Raw genomic sequence first — 23,834 nt, 5'->3', positions numbered from 1 at the left:
ATCTAAATTAACATTTTAAATAGATTAATGTGTAGAAAACTAGGTAAATGACATTCTATAAATTTAGACGATTTCATCTAATAAATACGGATTCTTCAATAGCATTTACTTACCTACTTAATGTACCTATCGAATAATTTTTATCGCTAAATACCAAAAAAAATATAATTTACTTAGTCAACGACTTAACTTGTTTATACTTAGGAAAGTGCTTAAATTAGTCTTAAAAATTGATTTATGAACACTCATTTTGGATTTTCGATAAGATAATATAAAATTTTCAGTATTTATTAGCCACATTAAAACATTTCCAGCAGTAATGAGGTAATCGCTCTGATATCCGCGGTGGTTATTCTTATTATCAGTGCGGACTCAGAATCGTGTGCAGGCGGGCATCGCACGCATTTACACATAAGAGCCGTTTTCGAGTAGTGGTTTACTTGTGGGAGCGACGCGTCGACACTAGTTCAGAGAAAAAATACGGTATGTAACAAATAATGTTTTTTATATTTGTCAACTATGTAGTCACAAAACGCGCGAATCGCAGGTCGCGTGTGGAAATGAACTTTACACTCGACCGTCGACATCGTATGATTGCTGCTACGTAAAGGTATACCGGCACATCGCCAGTTGGCGTCCGTAGTCGCACCGCTCTTGTCACGGAGGTGGACGTTTTCCGTTTCACGACCGCTCTCCCGGTATTCGTCGTGTTCATCTGCGCACGGTATAATTTTGTACGCGCGCTCATTAAAATGTGATAGCATTAAGTGACTTTAATCTGTGAAGTGTTGTTAAAATCAAACCTAATTACATTATTTTATTCTTACTGACAAACTAGGTAAGTCACGTAGGTTAGACACAGGCGTTCTAGATACAGGCGTAAGATTTCTATTTAATGAACTGTGTGTACCTATTTAATTTAAAATATCAATGTTTCCTTAATCAACACTAACACTGCTATGTACACAAGGATAGTGGCATTATTAATATTACGATATAACTGACGCAGACTTTGTAATTTTACAAAAAAAGAATGTAAAAATAAATTAGTTATTATTTTATTGCATTAACCAGTACGAAAATTTTTTTATTGAACTCTTTTAGTAAAATAATCAAAGCTCTAGCGGGACCGGATTCGTCCGTGGCCTTTCAAGGTTTCCTAACATCATAGCTAACATGCAAGGCTCTAATGAGACATCAAAATATTACAACTCTTAACTATTTCGATTACCTACTATAATAGCTATCTGTTTGATAGTGTTTGTAAATACGTTCTTGGCGAGGTATGATCATAGTATAATAATGAGTATTGGTATGATAGAGACTACGCAACTATTAATTTTGTACGCGTTAGAATTTAAGACGATGCTTACACACTTGGTTATTTTGTAGAGTACAATCGAGTTCATAAATACATTGGAAGTTCCAATATTTCAAAATATAGCGCAGTAGAGCAGTCAATACTGCGCTACCGCAACCTGTTTATGAACTCGACTGTACCTATACAATTAAATTGATATTTACTTATTCAAAATTATGTAAGTCATCAGAATTAATGGAACTGTAGTTAAAGTCATCGGAACATCGTAGGAAGATAAGATAAATAACGCATTTATAACTGTAGTAAGTACCTATTTTAGGTGCACAACTTACGAGTAGGTAACGTACCTAATTGATATATTAAAGCAAGTGTTATACATACCATAATGTTGTTTTCAATATGTACCGAAATCATTAGATATTACGAACAACTTTTACTGTGAAAGCGTTTTTCTTGCGAAGTAACGCTCTACATCGATAATTTTGAAAAAAGGTCAAGCTATAAGATAATATTTTAGTGTTGATTTCTTATTCTCATTTTGTGACGTAGATAAATGCACATTCGTCTTTATATTTATTGCTTTAGAACTCTACCTCGTTGCAAACTTGCGACCTAGTAACATTTACCAAAGTACGAGTGTCGTCTCTACCACTCTGGATCAAGACGTCTTTTGAAAACTGCTTGATAAGTTCAAGCCTTTTAATCAAAAAAATCTAAATCGTTAAACATAAAAGATGTTAGATGTATGTTATCAATTAATTTACTATTGAAACCATCTGATTCTGTAGATAGATAGGACATATTGCGTATTATGTGATGATAATAATCTACTTATATCCGCTTAGTAGACGCACGAAGACAAGACAGGAATCACTAAGTCCTAGTCTAGACTCAACTAGTTGAGTCATAGGTAATATTATTTCCCATTGATTTTAAACGGCACACAACCGTCTCAAATGTAAGAGCGCGCACAAAATACATTTGGTCGAAGCCGGTCCGTTACCTACTAACCGTTAACTGACCGCGACGACAAATTCACTAAACCAGAATATCATTTGCATTAATAAACCAACACTGCAATGCAGAAAGAAGTTCAAGCAATCAACATCATCATCCGATTTTTGTAAACTGAGATAAATTAATCATTTCGGAATTTTTGCGACTTTAAATCCTTACGGTTTCGTGTGCTACATTTGGATATATACGCTAGTATTTAATTATCTGGAATTCACACTAGCCTGGTACATCCTAACAAACATAGGTTTGGTACGTATGTAAACAGTCCGCTAGAGTTAATAGAGTAGGTATTTTTAGCGCCACTATTCGCGAACTCTACATATGCCCTCGCGCGCAGTGCGTCACTATGTCAAAGTCTATCAGAAATGTCAACAAATCAAAGTCAGATACTTGTCCTAGTGTTGAATTAAACTGTCGTTCATGAATACTACAACCATTTATTTACTTATTATCCATATTATCCATATAAATACTCTCTCTTTACATGTTTGCCTGTTGATGCAATCTTTAAAGCGAAAGAGAAAATCTTTTATGTAACAAAACTACTTTCTTACGAGCGTAATTATAAACGATACTATCTATGTTTGTATTTAGTCCAAGACAGTCTTTCTTTGATAGTAAAGAATAAAACACAAAATTTTAGTTCGATTAAGGCCAACTCTGGTAGAGCACCACTTTATAGCCTATAAAGTGGTGCTCTACCAGAGTTGGCCTATAAATTGTAGGTTAAATTAAAATTTGAGATAACCTAAGTTCGTATGTAGTTGGTCTATTTCGGCTATCAGCACTACTTTTTAATTAAGAAAAAAATAAAGACCAGTATTTGAAAATGGTAAAGTAATTGGTAATGGAATAGTTAACAATGTCTAAGTAATATCGACGTACAAATATTTAGATTCGATTTCAACAAACTGAACTCCGAATAGGATAGTACTTATGGTATATATACGGTACTGATAACACTATCGCTATCATTTACTATCTCCCCAAATTTTATAGCTGTTGTAACTGGGCAGCATAAAATGCTCTACGCTTTTATGGTGGAATTGCGTTAACTGATAAATTAATTTAGTAATAAAGCACACAAACAACATAATACGATAAACATTACGGATTTAAAACATTAGTAAACCTGCATTTATTAAAATGCCGTCAATCTAACTACCTAGGTGACAAAACGAAGCCAATAAAACTTATTAGAACTAAGTAAATTATTATAGTAAGTAATCAACAACTCTTGTAGGTATGCCTTACATGTGCGTCTTTCCTACTTACTATTACTTACGGGTATAATGGTTACATGTAAATGAAGAAATGTTTTATTAGTGTTTTATGACAGTTTTAAAGACCTATTAATATTGAGTAATTAACTGACTCTTGCACATTTAACGAGTTTGCTGTCATTATTGCCCTTTAATGTTGTAATTTTTCCAACACAGCCGAGTTATCTCTATAATTATAGTGCAAATTCAAGGATTAACCGTACTCTAGCATGGCGATTGCAACAGTTCCTTGCGACAACTCACTCCTATTATGAAGATGGCACTTCAAGCTAAATACTGTGGCATCTTAAGCAGCGGTAATAAGTGCTATTTTGAATCGATAATGTATAGTCTGATGTGCTCGCTGATCAGTATACCTGCGCCTGCGCAAACGAGAGCCACGAAGTCACGCAATTACTTAGTTAGGGTTGCTTCCTGCCAGTAGCATTAAATATTATTTATTTTGTATGCTGAGTTGTTACTAACGATCGTTATTTTTATTTATCTTTGACTATGCAATAAAACGAAAAAAGAAATATTAGTTAACAAAATTAACTCGTTAATACAAGTTACTTAAATGGCTTTATAATTATTTCCTCTGTGTAGAGACAGACGAAGCAGTTCCATTTATTTCGCATTGACGTACATAGGTCTTAGAGAACTTAAAAATCAGCAGTGCCGTAACTAGGGCGGTGCCAGCGGTGCCCAGGCACAGGGCGCAGACCCTGGAGGGGCGCAGAAATGACCAGACCAAGCATTTTTCAAGGGCGCAGTTTTGAAAGCTCGCACCGGGCGCATAAAAGGCTAGTTACGGCACTGAAAATCAGCAACATGAAACATTACAATCTGTTTTGTAATTTAATTATATTATGACCTCTATGTATGTAGAGACGGATAAAGCAGTTGTATAATAATGACGTATGTAGGTCTATTATGAGAACGTTTAAGAAAAACAAACGTACAATATACTTACACCTAGGTGCAAAAAAACCTGAACTCAACAGATACGGTCAATATCTACCTACAATCGATAACCCTAGTCATAGTCTAACTTTGATTTTTATCTTTAGGATTAAACAATTACACCGTAATTTTATCCATCGATTTTTATATTTTATCATGTTTCATTTCCACGTACTTTCATGTGATTCATTGATACAATACACATCTACCTCCTACGTAGTAAGTGTCCTAACGTAGAATGCAAGTTATTGATTTCTCCCCTGCGAAAAGTGAACACCTGACTTCAAGGGCACTTAGTATAGCTAGGGGCTTAATGTAGGTGTGTTTGAGTACAAACCCTCTTAATCATTATAGTTTAAAATGGTTTTATCACCATTAGTAAATGCGTTAATTCTTTAACAGTCACATTTTGTTCCAATATTGATCAAAGTAAGAAATGTGTCTATTTCAGTTAAAATGATGATTGATTACTTATTACAACTGTTAATTTATAAAAAACCAGGGATACATCTTTCATAAAATAAGTCGCATAATTGCAGCACTGGTTTCGTAAATATAATATTTGGTCTAAGTTAGTAATAAAGTTTTAACAGATATTTTTTCACTCGCAGGCCACTGTAATGGAGAACGGCGATGTTGAATCCCATAAACCCTCACACTTACCAAATGGCATTACCAGACAGAAATATATGGATGGTAAGGAAATAAAGTTTTAACTATACTTTTCAGAATAAACAATTAGTGTTAGGTCTTCAAATGTCTAGTCTATTTTACATAATTATAATGAAATATAAGATGTAATACAATAATATAAAATATACGATCGAGCATACATAAAGTTCGTGATCGATCTTAAAAATCAATTTGACTTTGAGTAGAATTTGGTATTAAGTTTGAAAAATATTTCAATTGGTAGGTAATTGCTTATTTCAGTTTTACCTATTAAATGTTATAATAAGTGCATTCTTCTATTTTTTTATTACAAGCTTTATATTGACTTCACTTGTTATGTGTGGGACAAATCTTGCAACTAAATTTTAGACCAGTTCTCCTCAACCGATTGAGCTGAAAGGTATACTTATGTAAGTACGATGACAATGCAAATATTATAGTGCCATTAAGCTGGTCTGATGATGGAGTCAGGAGGTGGCCATAGGAACTTCTAAACGAATCGAAGGAATCGCATCGAATTTGGGTTCGTTGGATTTGTCTTTTTGAGCACTTTAGTGCTAGATGATGTTCAGGGTCCTGAGATTGATAAACAGCTAAAAAGTGTAAAATAAAATTATAATAAAAAAATAACTTTTTTAATAACAAGCTTTATTCTGAAATGCAGTTGTACTAAAACGAATTATTTTTTTCTAAAAATAAAACTACCTACTACTACTACTATAACTCTTATAAAAAATAACTTTTTTAATAACAAGCTTTATTCTGAAATGCAGTTGTACTAAAACGAATTATTTTTTTCGTTTTAGTACAACTACATTTCAGAATAAAGCTTGTTATTAAAAAAGTTATTTTTTATAAGAGTTATAGTAGTAGTAGTAGGTAGTTTTATTTTTCCACAAATAAGTGGTTTTAAATTTTTATAATATCTCTATCCTTTGCACGCAACCAAAAGTATCTATAATCTTAAAAGTAACGTCAAGATTCTTACCTTGACGTTACTTTTAAGATAATTTAAGACACCTAAGTACCACTTTATAAGTGTTACATTTGGCTCCATACCTAGACTTAACACAATAATAGGTATAATAATATTTTAATTAAGCTGAAGAAGTTTTAATAATAGTTGACTCGGATACAAGTTCAAAGGTTATTAAATAAGTACCTAAGTAAAGAACATAAAGTGTCTTTACACAGCCATAAAATACTGGTCGCTTTATTACGAAACACATTGGAACTTACATAAATGACATTGCTTATCTGTGTAGCTTCGTTCTTTGACATTGTTATCTAGAATGTCCGTATGATTATGAATGTTTTCTAACTGAACTTATCACTTACCTACAAAAGTTACAGTTATATTATCTTTTCAATGTTTATCTCCAGTAAAAGGCGCTATAACTAGGTACTTATTTGGTCTTTAATTTAATAATTTCATTAAACATTTAAGTAATTTGCTTATTTTATTAATAACGCATCTATAGTAGTAGATTCAGACGTGCATGAAATTGGATGAATTTTTAAGCACTCGCAAGACGTTGAATTTTAGTCGTAAATTGCTACAGATTCAGTCTCTAAGGCTTTTTTATTAGCTGAAGCTTAGTAAAATTGTAGTTTTAGCTTAGCCTAGGATAGATAGGATTTGTACTAATTTGTTCTCAACCTTCAGGGCCAGACCAAGTAGTGCCAGCCAATGACTACGTAACATGGATACCAGAGAATGCGGTGAAGCTCCGAGTTACCTCCAGAGGAATAGCGGCGGAGCCTCCAGTGTCAGTCCCTGGACTGCTCACGCGCATAGCGGCTATCTACCCCGACTCCATCGCGTTGGCATCTAAGAAATCTGACGGAAAATGGCACAGAGTCACTTACAAGTAAGTTTCTTCTTATTTCAGTTCATCAAGTCCTGAAGTTTTAGTCAGCGCTGTAATATTTGAAAATAAAAGTTACACGATAAAAATGCTCTTTGTTGAATTTTAGTGGACTATTTATAAATCAAGCAAAAGACGTCCGGTTCATTCAAGTCCCTAATAGGTTAATAGCTCAAGGTTGGACGTTGTTCCACGAACTATCTAACATTTGAAGTAACTTTTAATTTAAATTATTGTTCATTATAATTTAAAATAGTTCTAGCGGGTTTAAATAGTAAGAAAATTTTCAAGTGTTAAAATATAATTTATCGCAAACTGAAATCCGTAAGGATTTATGGTCTTTTGATTTACCTACTCTACCTATTCGCTGAACTATTACTATACTTTCCTATTTTCCTAAGATTTGTTACATTCGCATAGAACACGTTATTTTTGCTCGTTTGTTTGTTAAGTAAACGTAAAAGCTAAGTAAACTGCTTAGTTATAAAGTTCAGCGTTAATGATTTAGAAATACGAGTAGGTTACAAGATGGTTTCAACCGATTTTTCCGTTTCAGACAATACCGCGAGCTGGCGCGACAAGTGGCCAAGGGTTTCTTGAAACTTGGCCTGGAGCGGTACCACTCAGTCTGCATCCTTGGGTTCAACTCGCAGGAATGGTTCCTGGCTGATCTTGGCGCTATTCATGCAGGGTTAGTTAAAAAAGTACATATACCTACCTAAAGCAATGACAGTTTCATCTTTAAGTTCATCATATACTTACTAACGAAGAAACTTACTACCCAGTTACAATAAGTAGGTATGTATCTATGTATGTATTCATATGTTATTTATGTATTTTTTTTTTCTATATTCATAGTAATTTTATACCGCCTACTTTACTCTCAGTTTGGCCCTAAGGTTGACTGGAGGAAAATGCCGGAAGGCATTAAGTCCGCCTTATGTACACCGTTCTATGTGCATATATATAAATAAGTACATTAACTTTCACGGTAACTATGTATAACTTTGACCGGTGTCTTTGTATGGAGTATGACAGATTTTTGACGTTTGTTAAAGTTAAAGTTAAATATTGGTGCAACTCAGCCTTGGATGAATTAAACAAGAACCCAGCCTACGTAAATCTTTAGATTGTAAGATAATTTACGCGTGATTAAAATGTTAGTCCTAATCATAAGTACATGAATGATGTTAGGTAAAGATTCGTCTAATCAATTTGATAAAATTACTATTTTTGTAATTTTTATCTGTTGATAAACCTGCTGCATAAGCCTAAGGTTTGTATTATCTTTGAGAATGGTTTAGTTTTACTATCACGTGAGTTATAAGTTATTGTGAATTATTTTACAGATAAGCTAAAACTGGGCGTGGCGTATAAGTTTTGTAGGTAGAGTTGTCAGAATTTCAAACTTTAAGAAAGCTTTACAAATACTTAACTTAAAACTCATTTATTTTTGCAAATAGGTTTTTTTTTTTTTATTCACAACGAGGAAGCTCTTGGCCTGTATCTCACCTGATGGTAAGTGATGATCAGGCCGAAGGTGGAAGCGAGCTTCACCCGGAATCCTCAAGCACGGAGGAACTGGCTATCTTACCTCTAACTGTCGGAACACAACAATGCTGGTTTTTAAAAAGCACTTTTACACGTCCCAATATTAACTCTACCACTGCTTCGGGACAATAAATGGGCCAGTGCTGAGCAGCGCAAGAAACTCAGTCACTATTAAAATAGTTTTACCTATAGCAAACTTGCCCTGCTCCTGACCACGATTAACCTTCTTGATCCATGGTATTCATGGTTCTCGAATGGCGATCACGGGCCGAGACGTAGCATGGGCAAGCCTCCCACTAGGTGGACCGACGATCTGGTGAAGTTCGCGGGAAGAACCTGGATGCGGGGAGCGCAGGACCGGTCGTTATGGAAATCCTTGGGGGAGGCCTTTGTCCAGCAGTGGACGTCAAATTAATTAAAAAGTACAGTAGTAGGTACTTTTCATAAAAGTGACGCTCAAGAGTTGTGAAGATAACACGATGACGAGTTTTAAAGGTTCTTTTTCAATTATATATTTTATTCGCAACAATAGCAACAGTATTTTATTTATGAATTTACTATTTTAACAAACAAACTGGTGAATGTCGGGTTTAAAATCTACATAATTATGTTTAGCGTCACGTGTTCTTAGTTAAAAAAGGACTTTGACCGAAAGTTTTCACGCGACTAAGTATTATTACGACTTATAATACCTACCTACCTAATACCTACAAGATGTTTTCTTTGTAAACGAAGTAGGTACAGCAATATCGGAAAATAATACTAAAAAGATAGACACCTGCAATGATAATATCGACTTAGTTCAGTATACTTACCTAGTCGTCTGTGTTATTAATTTGCAAATAACACGGCACGTGTAAAAAGTAGGTTTAGTCACGCGATTTTGAAAACTCAAATGAACAGGCTGAATTTTTTAGGATAGCCGCGTTAGGTAGGTGTAAAATACTTAATTAAACCAACAGTTAACATAATTTCATAAAATCAGTATACTTACACGCACCTACCGACTACCTAGGTAATTATTGTTACCTAATAATTAAAAAATATATCAACATAGGGCGGCTGCACAGTTGCACACATTATTTACTTAGGTACCTACTTAATAAGTAGTTCTTTACGCGGTCACAAGTGCACTACCTGTTCGTTAGCCAATTAATAAACCTAATAGACCCTAATTAGTTCTCACGTAGTAATCTAAGCCGTGACTTGCATACAACTTGCGTGTAGAGCAGAGCATAATGTGAGCATTATATAGGGTGTGGTTTTGTAAAACAATGCCCATCTCAGGGGTGGTAGTATACACGATACTGATGCCAAAAAAATACCTTAAATTTTCATGGAAAAGTTCATGAAATCAGGAAAATGGTATTATTACGCGGGCGAGCTATCGGTCAGTCCCCCGCTCTCCCGGGGCGGCGGCCGCATGTGCTGAGTGCTCGGTGGTGTAGTGGGGTACGCGGGGGTGGTGCGGGTGGTAACAAGACGCTCCATCCCCGCCGTCTCGAAAGTTTTAGGAGACTTTTGAACAAGGTTTTTTACTAATAAAGTAATAGTTAAAATTGTATTTATATTTTTCTTATAATTACTTTCATGTGTACTAGCTACCACCCCTGAGATGTGCGTTGTTTTACAAAACCACACCCTGTATACTTTAATTCAACAAAGTGGACTTATTTTTATTTTTGTTCAGTGGCTTTGCCGCCGGCATCTACACGACCAACTCCCCGGAGGCTTGCTTCCATTGCCTGATGTCTTCGCGCGCCAACATCTGCGTGGTTCAAGACAAGAAACAGCTGGATAAAATCCTGCAAATCCGCAGTCGACTGCCGCATCTGAAAGCCATTGTGCAATGGGAGGCGCCAATAGATACCTCTATTCCTGGAGTGTACAGCGTAAGTCGATTTAATTTTGCTAATTTTCTTTAAACTTGTTGCAACTCACTCACGATGGCGAGTGAGCTTTACATGTGTGGTGGCTCGCTACTGTTTGTTTTTCAAAAGTTTCGTTAAGTGCATTTACACGTACATACACAAGAAAGCTTACTCGCCTTCGTGAGTTGCATCCTGTCTGATAGGTTTCTTCTTGTTCTCTCTTTTATAATAAAATTTAAGTTACTACATAATAGGAACTTTATATACGACGTAACTTATAATAGCTTATTCCATGGCAAAAGTCCTTTTGATATGGTATCTAAAAGAGTCCAGTACTCGGTTATGCAAACGTCTATCAAGTCATCTACTGATTGCATGACTCTACATTACCTGCATAATAGGAGTGTTAATACTTAGCTCCATCATTGTTCAGGCATACAAGTGTATGCTAATTAGTTAATTACTGTAACGAGTAGTTAGATCAAGGTCGCCTAATGATCGATAATAAATGCCTGGTTTAACAGATGGTTTACCTAGTGCGGTTATTTCTATCCAAGCTAAAGAACTTGGCTAACCTAGGCTAAAATAAAACTTTATTTACCAATTCAAATTATGAAGTCGGTCACGTTGTCAAGGTAGAGCACCACTACTCGACGATCTACCCGTCTCTTCTACCATGAGTTCACACAATTAAATGTGAAAAGACAATACGCTAAAATAACTTAAAGCTAAAAGTGTCTAGATAGATAACGAATAAGAGTAAATAAATACGTCTTAAAAGCTAGCAGACTTCCTTAACTTCATTCGCATAAAGTTGGATTTCCCGCACCTTTAAGTTTTCAGGAGTAAAGTTTTCAATGTTACAAAAAGCTCACTTGATTTATTTTTAAAAGTCGATGACTGTTAAACTCTCTTCATATCTTAATCTTGCCCTGTTACTAAATTAATTCACATTAATAATTTTCGAGGTTTAGATTTAGCAGTTACCTAGTGTTAGTTTTCCTTTCGCGGTTGGTATTAGGTATGTAGATAGATTTGATTTGGTAGTAAATGGGCATTAGTCGTAATAAACAATTATTTATACAAGGTCATGAAACATGTTGTTTATACATTAGATTTGAATTCTTTATTATAAGTACCTACTGAAATTATAAAATTGTTTCTATCTAAAAGGTCATCCAGAGTATAAAATCCATTCATTCATCATAATGGTGATTACTAGTATTATATTATCTGNCATCATAATGGTGATAATATTAAGCGCTGCAGATTTGGCTATCGTAATCATGAGCGATTCATTCAAGGTAACCGGCCGTTAGGAAAATTACCTAAATCAGCTTAGGAATTATTACGATTATATGTTACGGAAGAAATTATCTGAGTTAGGTACTTTAGCATCTCTACCTAATCTGTTACTATGGCAGGTTTGACCTATTAATATTTTTTTTAACTTATCTTAAGAATATACATATTTCTATTGATCAATTTTATAATAAGTAAGATCTTCGGTAGACCTACTACTAAGTAGACCTATGCGAAATTCCTATGATCTCAAAACCATGTCGATGAAAACTAAAACACCAGCTGAAATGTTTAGTCATTGATCATGCTGTCTCACTCACTCGACGTGTTTAGATTAGGTGGAAACCCAGGTATATGTTTGTAAACAAAGATTCATGCCAAAACTTGGCTTTACGCCACCATGTGCCAAGCAAAAGCTAACTCCGTGTTGAAGTATACGAATGTAAACAAATACGCTCTGCATAGAAATAATTTTGCTTATCTGGCCTCTTNAGTACCTCTAGTACGAAAAACTTTCGAGTTCGTTTCGTTGCGTATTCAAAGTGTCATCGAAAAATTTTGTATGAAAAATTAAACAGCGCCCCCTAGGGCGGCTATAATATAGGGGGCGCTGTTTAATTTTTCATACAAAATTTTTCGATGACACTTTGAATACGCAACGAAACGAACTCGAAAGTTTTTCCTACTAGAGGTACTGGCCTCTTCAAGACATTGTTATCGCTGATTTATTGATCTCCGTTTATAATCTAGTCAAATAATCCACAAGTCGTAAATAGTTCGATGTAATTTAATCCAATATAATAAAGCAGTCACATTCTGAAATTTTAATCACATGTAAATTTTCACAAATACATACTAGGTATAAATAATGATATCATAATCATTTTGATATCTTTAGTGGGGGTCATAAAATGGGCACTAATTTACGATTAATATTTACCTCAATAAATAGTTCAACACTCTATAGTTTAAAAATTTAGCTTTTGCTAAAAAGCGAAACGAAATTAAGCAAAGAACCGTCCTGTTACCTATTGATCATTTACCACTCTACGCCTCTCGTAAGAGCTTAGGATGACTTCTTCTTCTTCTTGTCATGTCGACAACAAACCTACAGTGTCCAAAACTCCGCAGCAAGAGTGGCGTTGTCAGTATCTTTAAATCTTAGGATGACTGATGGAATTATGGATGTTTATAAAGACCATAATTTTGTTTGCAGTGGGACCAGCTTATGGAAATGGGAGCCAATGAATCGGACGTGCAGCTCGAAAACACGCTGAAAAGCATGGCCGTCAATGAGTGCTGCACGCTCGTGTACACGGTAAGATTCAGTTTCAGCACGCTATTTCTGCATAGATTAATTTTAGCCTGAAGTCATAGACAGAAAATAGGACTTCGGATTTGCTAATGCATAGCAATAAATTAAGCATTTTATATTCGACACGAAAACAAAACGCTTAACTCCGTAACTAAGAATAATTGCATTTTATTTTTTTTTTTTTGCTAATATCGTATGTATTTCATTCATACACTATAGGTACTCTGTAATATGTAAGCTGAAACAAAATTGTTTCAGGAAATGATTAGGTGCGCCATAATATCAACGTATAATGTCATTATAATAATAATGAGCGTAGCAATAAGCGTTTAGATTTTTTGCTGTAGGTACTTTATTCATGCAAACGCAAAATATTTGAGTATTTTTCTTTCCGTTGCTTCTTATTGTGTAGGTACTTTAACATTGCTTAAAACTTAAAATACACAATAAAAATTAATATTACATGACAAAACAATACATCCGACGAACCCTGTTCTGTACACCTTAGATAATTTCAGAAGTTAAAACACAAAGTAATAAACTATAAATATTATAAGTTATAACATAAACACAAGTGATAATATTATTATGTGAAGCCACGATTGCTGAACAGTGAAGGGGTCACGCAGGCCGACTCGAGATCTGAGGAACGCGGGTTCGAACTCCGCCGCCGCTCGACTATGGTGGTTAGTCCATTCGTAAACACAAGTATTTAACTTAGTATTTGTGTTATAAAAATAAGTAATATTCCTGGAAAAAAATGGAAAACTTAGACTTCGGGTATACGAAAGTTTACTACGAAAATTTTTACTACTACGGGTTTTCGTAGTCTGGACGTAGGTACGGGCCGGACCACCAGACTCTTAATGCTAACGGCTATCCAAGTCAACATTTAACTTACTAATACATAGTTCAATACTAGGAATATAGTATATTAATTAAACGTCATATTTATTACACCGCCTTAGTCTCTCTACTCGACCTGTGGTTGACTGGCAGATAATGCCACCTGGCATTAACTCCGCCACTGTACATATGCATGTGCAAAAGTGTAAATAAATAAATAAAATAAATAAATAAATATAGGGTGTCAAAAATTCAATTGCCAAACATTATACTGTAATTTATACTAGACAAAGAAAAACGACATTAGCTCATTACTCCCGGAACCCACGAAAAACATTTTGTTGTCATTGTCTATGTGTTTTCTATCTAATAATATGTATGTATTTACAAAGTACCTATGTTTGTTTATATTCGTTGTCGTAGCACCCAAAGTACAAGCTTTGCTTATAAGGTTAATGATTGTTTATTTTTGTTTTTTAATGTTCATGATAATTTTCAGTCAGGTACAGTCGGGCCTCCAAAAGCCGTGATGCTGTCCCACGACAACCTGACGTGGGATGCCCACTCCATCTCAGAAAGGGTGGGCAACATCCAGTGCCCCGACTCGGAGAGACTCGTCTCCTTCTTGCCTCTCAGTCACGTTGCTGCACAGGTAAATATTATACACATACAGCGTGTGTTAAAAGCACAGTATGGAAAAAAATGATAAAGGGACGAAGGACCATTTTCATAAAATATAAACGTAAATCTATCTAAGTGAATAGGTGCCTAACTTAACATTTGACAGAGATATTCAAATTAATATTTATTTACTGATAGTTAGATAGGAATTAGCTCCAACGTAGATAAATTTATTGTAAGTATTGTATAATGTACCTACCTATGCCAAAATCACGTAGATTCCATAAATTTAAGTATGCAGCGTCAACATTTACTTTACATTTATTATTCTTAACCTGTGAACGCAAGATTTTACTGAAATATGTAAAGTTGTTTTGTTTGTGTGGAAATTTATGAATATTTACTCCTCCGTGGCAGCAAACAAAGAGTTATAGTCCGTGCCAATACAAATTACGACTTGCAAACAATAAAAGGCCTTATTGACTTAAGTACGTACTCTTTTTATGACTGAAACGTCATCTTTTTGTGACTGTTACTGTACCTTGAAGTCAGTTTTTTATGCATTACCTATGTCCTACTCGTATTATTGATGACCCTGGCTCCATCCATACAGAGGAATCGCAGTAGTGGAAAAAATAGGACTCTTTAGTCAGCTAATCTCGCGGGATGAGTTGAGTCTACATTACGTTGCCTCTACAAAATACATTAAATAACGAACATTAAACAAAATTATTTTCGTACAAATTAATGTCATTATTATTACGAGTAGGCAATAAAATTATTTGTTTTTACAGGTTGTGGACATTTACACCACAATGACCAAAGGAATCTCAGTGTACTTTGCACAGCCCGACGCACTCAAGGGCTCTCTCGTGGAAACCTTAAAAGATGTGCGACCAACGAGGTTTGTATATTCACTTAGCTTATTAGAGTATCTCTACTATTTGAAAACTCGGTTGAAATATTGTTTTAAAAGTTTGTAACGTTTGCACAAATAAATCTATTAAAACTGTTAGTCAAATTTTCTCTTAATTTAATGCTACTAATTTTGCGAGAGATGCGCGATAATAATTTACCCGTGATTTTTTATATCTGTAAGTAGTATCATTTTTTTCTAAATTATATCGTTAGTGGTGGTGATGTATGAATTAATTGTAACGTACTTCTACAGATTCCTTGCAGTACCAAGAGTGTATGAGAAGATGTATGAAAAAATAGTGGCAGTGGGCGCGTCTCGGGGCGCCGTCACTCGCTCGCTCGCCATGTGGGCGAAGGACAAAGCCCTGACCTACCACCTCGCCAGAATAAACGGGTAAAGTTTTGTTTTATTAAAACCTCGATATTTGCAAAAGTTTAGGACAGAAAAAGGTTGGCTTGTGTCGAAAAACCTGTAAAACTGGCTTAGCTATGCCAAAACAAAATGCACTAATACACAAAAGCATTAGCAGCATTATCATTTAATCTGTTAATGCAAAAGACAATCCCATAATTTAATATTGTAAACGAATTCTGTGTTTTCTGGGATTATTGCAAGTAATCTAAATCCTTGATATTTTATGCCTTCTATATTCCATCAGAATGTTATCAAACGGCAGCAATTGGTTTTTCCCTCATCGTTAAAATAGAACATCGGAATCCCATTGCGATTAGACGCAACTTAGTTGTAGGTTTCAGTGAAACATGATTTATTAGCAACGTTAAAATTAGCAAGATTACGTACGGAATATTGAATGTGTACATATTCAAAGTGTATTATGTTTTGCCAGTTCTTTGTCAAGCAAAATGGCGGGTCTCCCTATAGACTTCACAACGAGCGAAATGATAGACTATTGGTACGTGCGTGTGACTTCCAGCAGAGAAGGTTGACAGCCTTTAATCGTGTAGATATTGTAGATACCTAGTAGATCCTATACACTCACAGCCAGCCAAATAATCCTTAGATAACAAGATAACGAAAACTAATCTACCCCAAAGTGACATTTTTTTCACAAAATGCAATTAATTTATCATAAGATTAATAAAGCTATGACTCAAACCGGATTTGTGTGATTTCTAATAAATCATTATGTCACATTAAATACTCACATAATCATGTTTTTTCAATTAGATTATTTTGCTAGAAACTTGTACTAAACACTTGTTATTGTGTTGCATTATACAGTGTGAGTCACGTTAAAGTGTACATATGAAAATAGATGAAACTAGACCTATTTTTATCGACAAAAAAGAGGTCAAAAAATTTTTGAATTTTTTTTTTAATTTTTTATAGAATTTTTTTTCTTTCAATTACTTATTGTAGAGACAACGTAATAACTTTTAAACTAAGCGGTATATCCTGATAAAATAAAAAGAGTAATAATGCTAAATAACAGGCGATACTAAAAAAATACATAAAATACACAAAAAAGGCCAAAAAATAATAAAAAAATATACTTTTTGAAAAAAATCTGCTTAAAAATTCGTGTTTTTTTGGTTATTTGATAAATTTCTCCAAAAAATGCCCCTATAACCGGTGGTTTTTATTACTTTGTATTATTATCTATCGTATTACCTTCGTAAAACCAAAAATCGCATGTCTCTATCCCTATCACAACATTTGCAATGATTGTTTGAACTAAGCCTCTTCGGGCGCGCCAATCAACGCTTTATTAACAACGAAACTGAAAATGGCTCTAGATTTGTAATTTTGATAAAGACAAGTNTTATTTATATTAACCGGCAGACAGTGGTGACTGAGTTTGTTGCGGCGCTTCTTCTCAGCACTTGCCAAATGTTGGTCTCGAAGCACTGGTAGGGTAAAAAGATTATGAGACATGTAGAGGCTCCTTAAGAGCAAAATGACGATTTGTAAGAACTATTTATTAGTCTAAACAAATAAAGAAATTTTGACTTATGACTTTCGTCGGTCCACCTGGGCACCTGACCAATGGGCAGGGCACATAGTACGCAGAACTGACGGCCGATGGGGCAGAAAGATTCTAAAGTGGAGGACGCGCACCGGAAAACGCAGCGTGGGACATCCACCCACAAGGTGGACCGACATCATAAAGGTAGCAAGCAGGAAGGCGCTGGAAGGCAGTGGACGTCCTGTGGCTGAGTAACTCTCATAATTATTATTATAATAGACCATGATACCATGAAAGTGTAACGTCTAACGAAGTTGTGAAGATGCCCTTCGTGCTCACTACTGCGAATCCACGCCTGATTGATCATTGACTTGACAGTTTTATTTTATAGCCACAGCACACATGCTACTTTTAGCATTGGCTATCGGCGATTTAGCTGCTTTTTAGAAGCTCGATACAGCCACTGCTGTTGCTAAAACGCGCGAGTCCGATATCGCTTCCCAACGCATGAAGTCTCGAAATGGCGATGTTGCATATTGTTGATCAATACTGCCGCTAAATGCCAATCGCCGATGCTAAAAGTAGCATGTCTGCTGTGCTCTTATTCTTATCGAGATAACAGACAGTTATATCTAATAGCAACTGTTCACGCAGAACTAATTAATGAAATACATTCTTGAGTTTTGAGAATTTGTTGTACTTTAGACAATAAATATTACATTGAAATTGGAATGAGTTAACGTGCCGGCCGGCACGTCAAGCCGGTTCGGTGGCTGATAGGCGAGAGGGGGATACAGTGAATGGAAGAGTAAACGCGCACGCGAACCGAATGATCGAACGGTAGTGATGTGTGGACATCCTGTCATAGACAGCAACTAACCTTTCCAACTCCAGCGTGACCACATTCCCGCTCTGTTTGAGCGCGTCCACAGCGCGCTGGTTGGACTTGCCAGCGAGGGACACTCCGTCGACAGCCACGATGCGGTCATTGACCCGCACTTTCCCGCTGAGGGCGGCCGCGCTGCCCGCTGTCACTGACTTCACGAATATGCCCGATAGCTCTTCCTTTTCGCATACATAGCCTGTTGATAACAGAAACATTATAATTTCTTGTGGTTGTCATCATTAGTAGCTCAAAGATACACAGCGTGCTATGGAGGGGGCTATGCTTGGTGTTTCTTTACGAGATCGAATCAGAAATAAGGAGATCCGTAAACGAACTAAAGTCGCTGACATAGCCCGACGGATTAGCAAGCTGAAGTGGCTATGGACAGGGTACATATTACGCAGAACTGACGGCCAATGGGGCAGCAAGGTTCTGGAGTGGTGGTCGCGTACCAGAAAACGCAGCGTGTGACGTCCACCTACAAGGTGGACCGATGACATCATAAAGGTAGCAGGAAGGCGCTGGACGCNTTAACAACGAAACTGAAAATGGCTCTAGATTTGTAATTTTGATAAAGACAAGTTAGATTTCAAATAAAAACAAAAGATTTCGAAGTAAAATAAGCATTTTAGTTAAAATTAAAATTGTCTCTACCTGTAGCGGAGAATAATGTTGTGGCAGGCCTTTGTTCAAACGATCATAGCAAATGTTATGATAGGGACAGAGTCATGCGATTTTTGGTTTTACAAAGATAATACGATAGAAAATAATACAAAGTAATAAAAAACACCTATTATAGGGGCATTTTTTTGAGAAATTTATCAAATAACCAAAAAAATACGAATTTTTAAGCAGATTTTTTTCAAAAAGTCTCATTTTTTATTATTTGTTGGCATTTTCTGGGTATTTTATGCATTTTTTCAGTATTGCCTGTTATTTAGCATTATTACTGTTTTTATTTTATCAGGATATACCTCTTAGTTTAAAAGTTATTACGTTTTCTTTACAATAAGTAATTGGAAGGAAAAAAATTCGATAAAAAATTAAAAAAAAATCTCAAAAAAATTTTGACCTCTTTTTTGTCGATAAAAATAGGTCTAGTTTTATCTATTTTCATATGTACACTTTAACGTGACTCACACTGTATAGTAAACTCCATAATTTTATTAAGTACCTACATAAAAGTTAACAGTGAAACTAATATTGTAAATGAATACAACAATCAACTTGCTAATCAGGCAAGGGAAATACCGAAAATTTGATTTTTTTCCAACTACATTAGGTACAGTCAGCGTCAAATAGTTTGTGACACCCAAAGTGTTGATAACATCTTATTCCATAATTGTAACAAAGATGTGTTGCGAACTTTTTGGCTACTTTGGGTGTCACGAACTATTTATAACATAACTCTTGCTGTGTACCAACTCTGAACTAGCGCCTTAATTTTGGACCGCTTTTAGGTACGAAGGCTCGTCGATTGGATACAGGCTAGCCAAGTCCCTGATCCTGAGCAAGGCCCACGAAGCCCTAGGGCTGGATCAGTGCACGACCTTCGTGTCGTCTGCTGCGCCCCTGGCACCAGAAATCAAGTCTTTCTTCACCTCCCTCGACATGCCCATCGTGGAAGCTTTCGGCATGAGCGAGATGGCTGGAGCCCATGCTCTTAGCATTTACCCAAAGTAAGTTTTATTTTTATTAGGAAAGAAACCAATCGTTATAAGAACTAGTAGAACATCCCAAAATTACATAACATTGTTCTGAGCAAGCAACATGTTTTAATTATGCTATCAAATAACAACCTATGTAGGTCACGAGTAACTGTAGCTGAAGAATCATTACTAGATGTTATCAAGAGAACACATTTCACTCAAAGTATGTGGAATATCTATACCACGAGAAAATAAATATATTTTTCTTCGCTTTTCCAGAATGAAAATCGACTCCGTCGGCGAATTGTTAGACGGTACAGAAACAAAATTCGACGGTTCCGTGAGTCCAAACGGACCCGGTGAGATTTGCATGAGAGGTCGCCATCTCATGATGGGCTATCTCAATGACGAGGAGAAAACTATATCCGCGATCGACAGTGACGGGTGGATTCACTCGGGCGATCTCGGACGAGTTGACGAACACAACCTGTTGTACATTACTGGAAGAATAAAGGTAAGCATTTTTGTAATGTTACTTCAGCCTAAGTAACTATCCACAAATCTAAAGTAAGCGCTCAAGGTCTAACGCCATATTTACAAACATTACTAAAAGGTCTCTAACTGCGCGTGGACGCACAGGGTGACAAACGAACCAATCACATATCTCTATTCAACGCTGTGGGTTCGATTTGCTGCTTCACTTATGCATCATTTATAAATACGCGTGTAAGGAGTAATATTTAGGCTAGACTAACTAAAAATTTACTAACAAAATATTGAGAAGCTGCCCAATTCAATGATAAAATATCATCGTGTTAAACATTTTAGTTGCCGAAAATCCGCAGACAAATAATTTCAAAGCGTTCTTCTTTTCTATTCCTCTATTTCCGAGACGTGCTGTTGTATTTCTATGAAACGATTTTAGCTACGATGAGTGGGNGGTAATATTAATAAACTCCCACAGGAACTGCTGATCACCGCGGGAGGAGAGAACGTGGCTCCCGTGCCGATCGAGCAGGTCGTGCAGGCCGAGCTAAGGCAGGTGGGCTACGCCGTGCTCATCGGAGACAAGCGCAAATTCCTGTCCATGCTCATCACCCTAAAGGTACTAATATTAAGGTGTATAATACCCGTTTTCACCATCAATCCCTAATTTTTAAGTGACCCTTATAAAATCAAAATTCTTATGTGTTACCATAGGCGTCACCTAAAAATTAAGGTTTGGTGGTGAAAACAGGCATAAGTGCCCTAGTAAGGGCCTATGTACGGAATAACAAACGCAAGTTCATCACCCTAAAGGTACTGATATTAAGGTGTATAATGGCGGGTACAGATTTGCGAAATGTAGCATGCAATGTAACATCTGTTCGTGCGCGTAGTGAGCACGGTTCGTGACGTCCACACTATGGGAATTCTGTTACATTGCATGATACATTGTGACAATGTGGACGGCAAATCCTTTCATTGCCTGTTACATTTCGCAGATCTGTACCCGGCATAATAATAGTACGAAAGTCAAGAAAAAATTATGATCTTATGACGTTTTAGTAAAAAAAAAACGTGTTGGTTACTTCTTTTCTTTGCCACTCGAAAAACTGATATGGCCCATTCGTATTCAAAACACGGCTCTCTCATAGACATATTCGGAATGTATGATGTCACAGTACGCTTACTCATTGACTTTTATTTATCGCAAATACCTAATCTAAAAATCTAAGTTTACAGTTAATTCGACAGTCAATGATCTCAAGATTAAATGGAAAAGAAAAAGAGTGCTAGAAAAGAAGTGTTATAAAGAATTAAGATTACGTAACTTTATCTTAGAATAATTCGTAAACGGTGTCAATAACCTATTAAAATCATACGTGATGAAATAACACCAACCAACCAACACATAATTATGCTTGCTTCAACATGTCGACTATTCAACCTGCTAAAGCGACCTTTACGCTTGCCAGCTGATGTGACCCTGGTCTTGAACTTCACTCTTTACAATACGTTTGAACGCCGCTTATTCCCGTCCCGAATTGAATAATTATATTGTTTCAGACTAAAGTGGACCCCGAGACGGGAGCAGCGCTCGATGCTTTAGAAACCGAGACCTTGAAATGGGTACAGAGCCTCGGCAGCACCGCTACAACTCTTAGCCAAATATCGAAAACCAAAGACCCCGCTGTAAGTATAAAAATAGGTTATCGCTAAATAAATTGCCCGAATGGTACGATACAGGCAATCTCAACAGGCTATTCGTAAAGATATTGTCCAAAGATCATTGGATTGGTTGAGTTAATTATTGAATTTGAACCCAGTTTTCAGTATCATTTCATATGAACGGGCCTATTATCTGACCACCATTTGGTGACACTTTATTGAATATCCGGCATTTTATCTCCCTTGTCTAGTATTACTGCCTGACCTTGAAAAATATAGACATAATTGAAATGTAGTTATGAAGGAAAAAATACATAGGCAGATTTTTTTAGCCAAACGGTTTGTTTGATGATGGTTAACATCATCATTACTCAAAAAATAGTTCATTTAATTACCCGTAACAACAGCTATTACGTTTGACATTGTATGACCGCTAACTGGTAAACATACTATCTATCTTATGAACTTTAATACTTACGTATTAAATAAATTGTGTAAAATAAATTGATGAATTATTATTAATAATAATATTATTTAACATTTTAAGATTAACGAATAGTTAATCATAAGATGGTAATCACATAATGCATTTTACATAATAAATGAATCGTCTGTGTGCCAAATTAGTAGCCTGCCTGTTGTCAACTGTCTTTAATCACTTTAGTTAGAGTATAAATAACCTACTGCATTCAATGACAACGGTCTGATAACGTTCAGATATTATTAAAATAAATTCCCAACTTACCACTTATTGAAACCAATCAGTTTATTTAATCACTAAGTTGTAATACACTTGCGTGATAGTGTTGATTGATTACTTACACTTACGTATTAATTTGCAATTTTAGAAATCGCAATGACGCACGATTTCGCCAAATTTTAATTCATCATTATCGAACGATTACTATCAGTAATAGATAGCATGATTACTCATAATTATTTTATTCAATTTTCAGGTACACAAAGCCATAGAAGAAGGCTTAGCCCGCGCCAACAAGAAGGCTATCTCTAACGCGCAAAAAATACAGAAGTTCACCATCCTCCCCGCAGACTTCTCAATGCCTTCGGGAGAATTAGGTAAGGAGGAAAATTCGCGTAATAAGCATTTCCAAACTTGCAAGTCTGATGACAAGCCTATCTTCGTTGCCCATCGGTATGACGCATTTACGCTGTGATTTGCGTCACAAACCACAAATAAAAAACCCAACAAACAATTCATTTTAACACCTTGCTGTTGCCAACTAGAATAACTACTTTAAGTAACGTAATAATAATATTTAACTTTGTTTTTTCAGGGCCCACGCTAAAAGTAAAGAGGAACGTAGTCTACGAGAAGTACAAAGACATAATAGAAGACTTTTACAAGGAATAACTATAGGATTAAGTTTAGTAAGTAGGGAAAGGGCGTCCATTAATAAATTATTCTGTTAATATATTGCTCAAATAGGGACTTATTGTGATTGCGTAGAGGTGTACATAGGATATATTTTTGTTACGAAAAATATACTGTTTCTAAAAAAAGTTGTATTATTAAAACACCACGTTAATAATATAAATTTATTTAACTATTACGATAAAATCTTAATAATAGTAAATTCAATCGGAATGGATATCTAACAACTAACAATAATATAAATCGATTTATATTTAAATTTAGATAATACTTTGAAAAGATAATGCATAAAATATAAGA

General features: G+C 35.6%; 1 protein-coding gene across 3 annotated transcripts; it reads left to right on the top strand.

Annotated features, from left to right (window-relative positions):
• The first annotated feature begins 345 nt into the window (after nucleotides 1-345).
• On the top strand, nucleotides 346-23,634 carry LOC114349864 (acyl-CoA synthetase bubblegum family member 1). 3 transcript variants are annotated; one of them, XM_028300452.1, is made up of 16 exons: nucleotides 346-483; nucleotides 5,175-5,259; nucleotides 6,902-7,106; nucleotides 7,660-7,794; nucleotides 10,345-10,546; nucleotides 13,044-13,145; nucleotides 14,488-14,640; nucleotides 15,404-15,513; nucleotides 15,781-15,921; nucleotides 16,376-16,441; nucleotides 19,802-20,020; nucleotides 20,270-20,504; nucleotides 20,955-21,095; nucleotides 22,040-22,165; nucleotides 23,098-23,218; nucleotides 23,437-23,634. In XM_028300452.1, exons 2-16 carry the CDS (start codon nucleotides 5,184-5,186, stop codon nucleotides 23,511-23,513), a joined length of 2,109 nt encoding a protein of 702 aa, XP_028156253.1. In that variant the 5' UTR covers nucleotides 346-483; nucleotides 5,175-5,183; the 3' UTR covers nucleotides 23,514-23,634. The 3 variants fall into 3 exon arrangements, with proteins under 3 accessions (XP_028156253.1, XP_028156254.1, XP_028156252.1); XM_028300451.1 differs by having other exon boundaries at nucleotides 474-838; nucleotides 23,437-23,513; XM_028300453.1 differs by lacking the exon at nucleotides 16,376-16,441 and having other exon boundaries at nucleotides 347-483.
• Nucleotides 23,635-23,834: the final 200 nt, after the last annotated feature.

This window comes from Ostrinia furnacalis, unplaced genomic scaffold (assembly GCF_004193835.3).
Source record: "Ostrinia furnacalis isolate ACB-3 unplaced genomic scaffold, ASM419383v2 OfSCF0710, whole genome shotgun sequence".
Classification (NCBI taxonomy): domain Eukaryota; kingdom Metazoa; phylum Arthropoda; class Insecta; order Lepidoptera; family Crambidae; genus Ostrinia; species Ostrinia furnacalis.
Note: the sequence above shows the minus strand (reverse complement) of the source record. Positions and strands in the feature narration are given on the sequence as shown.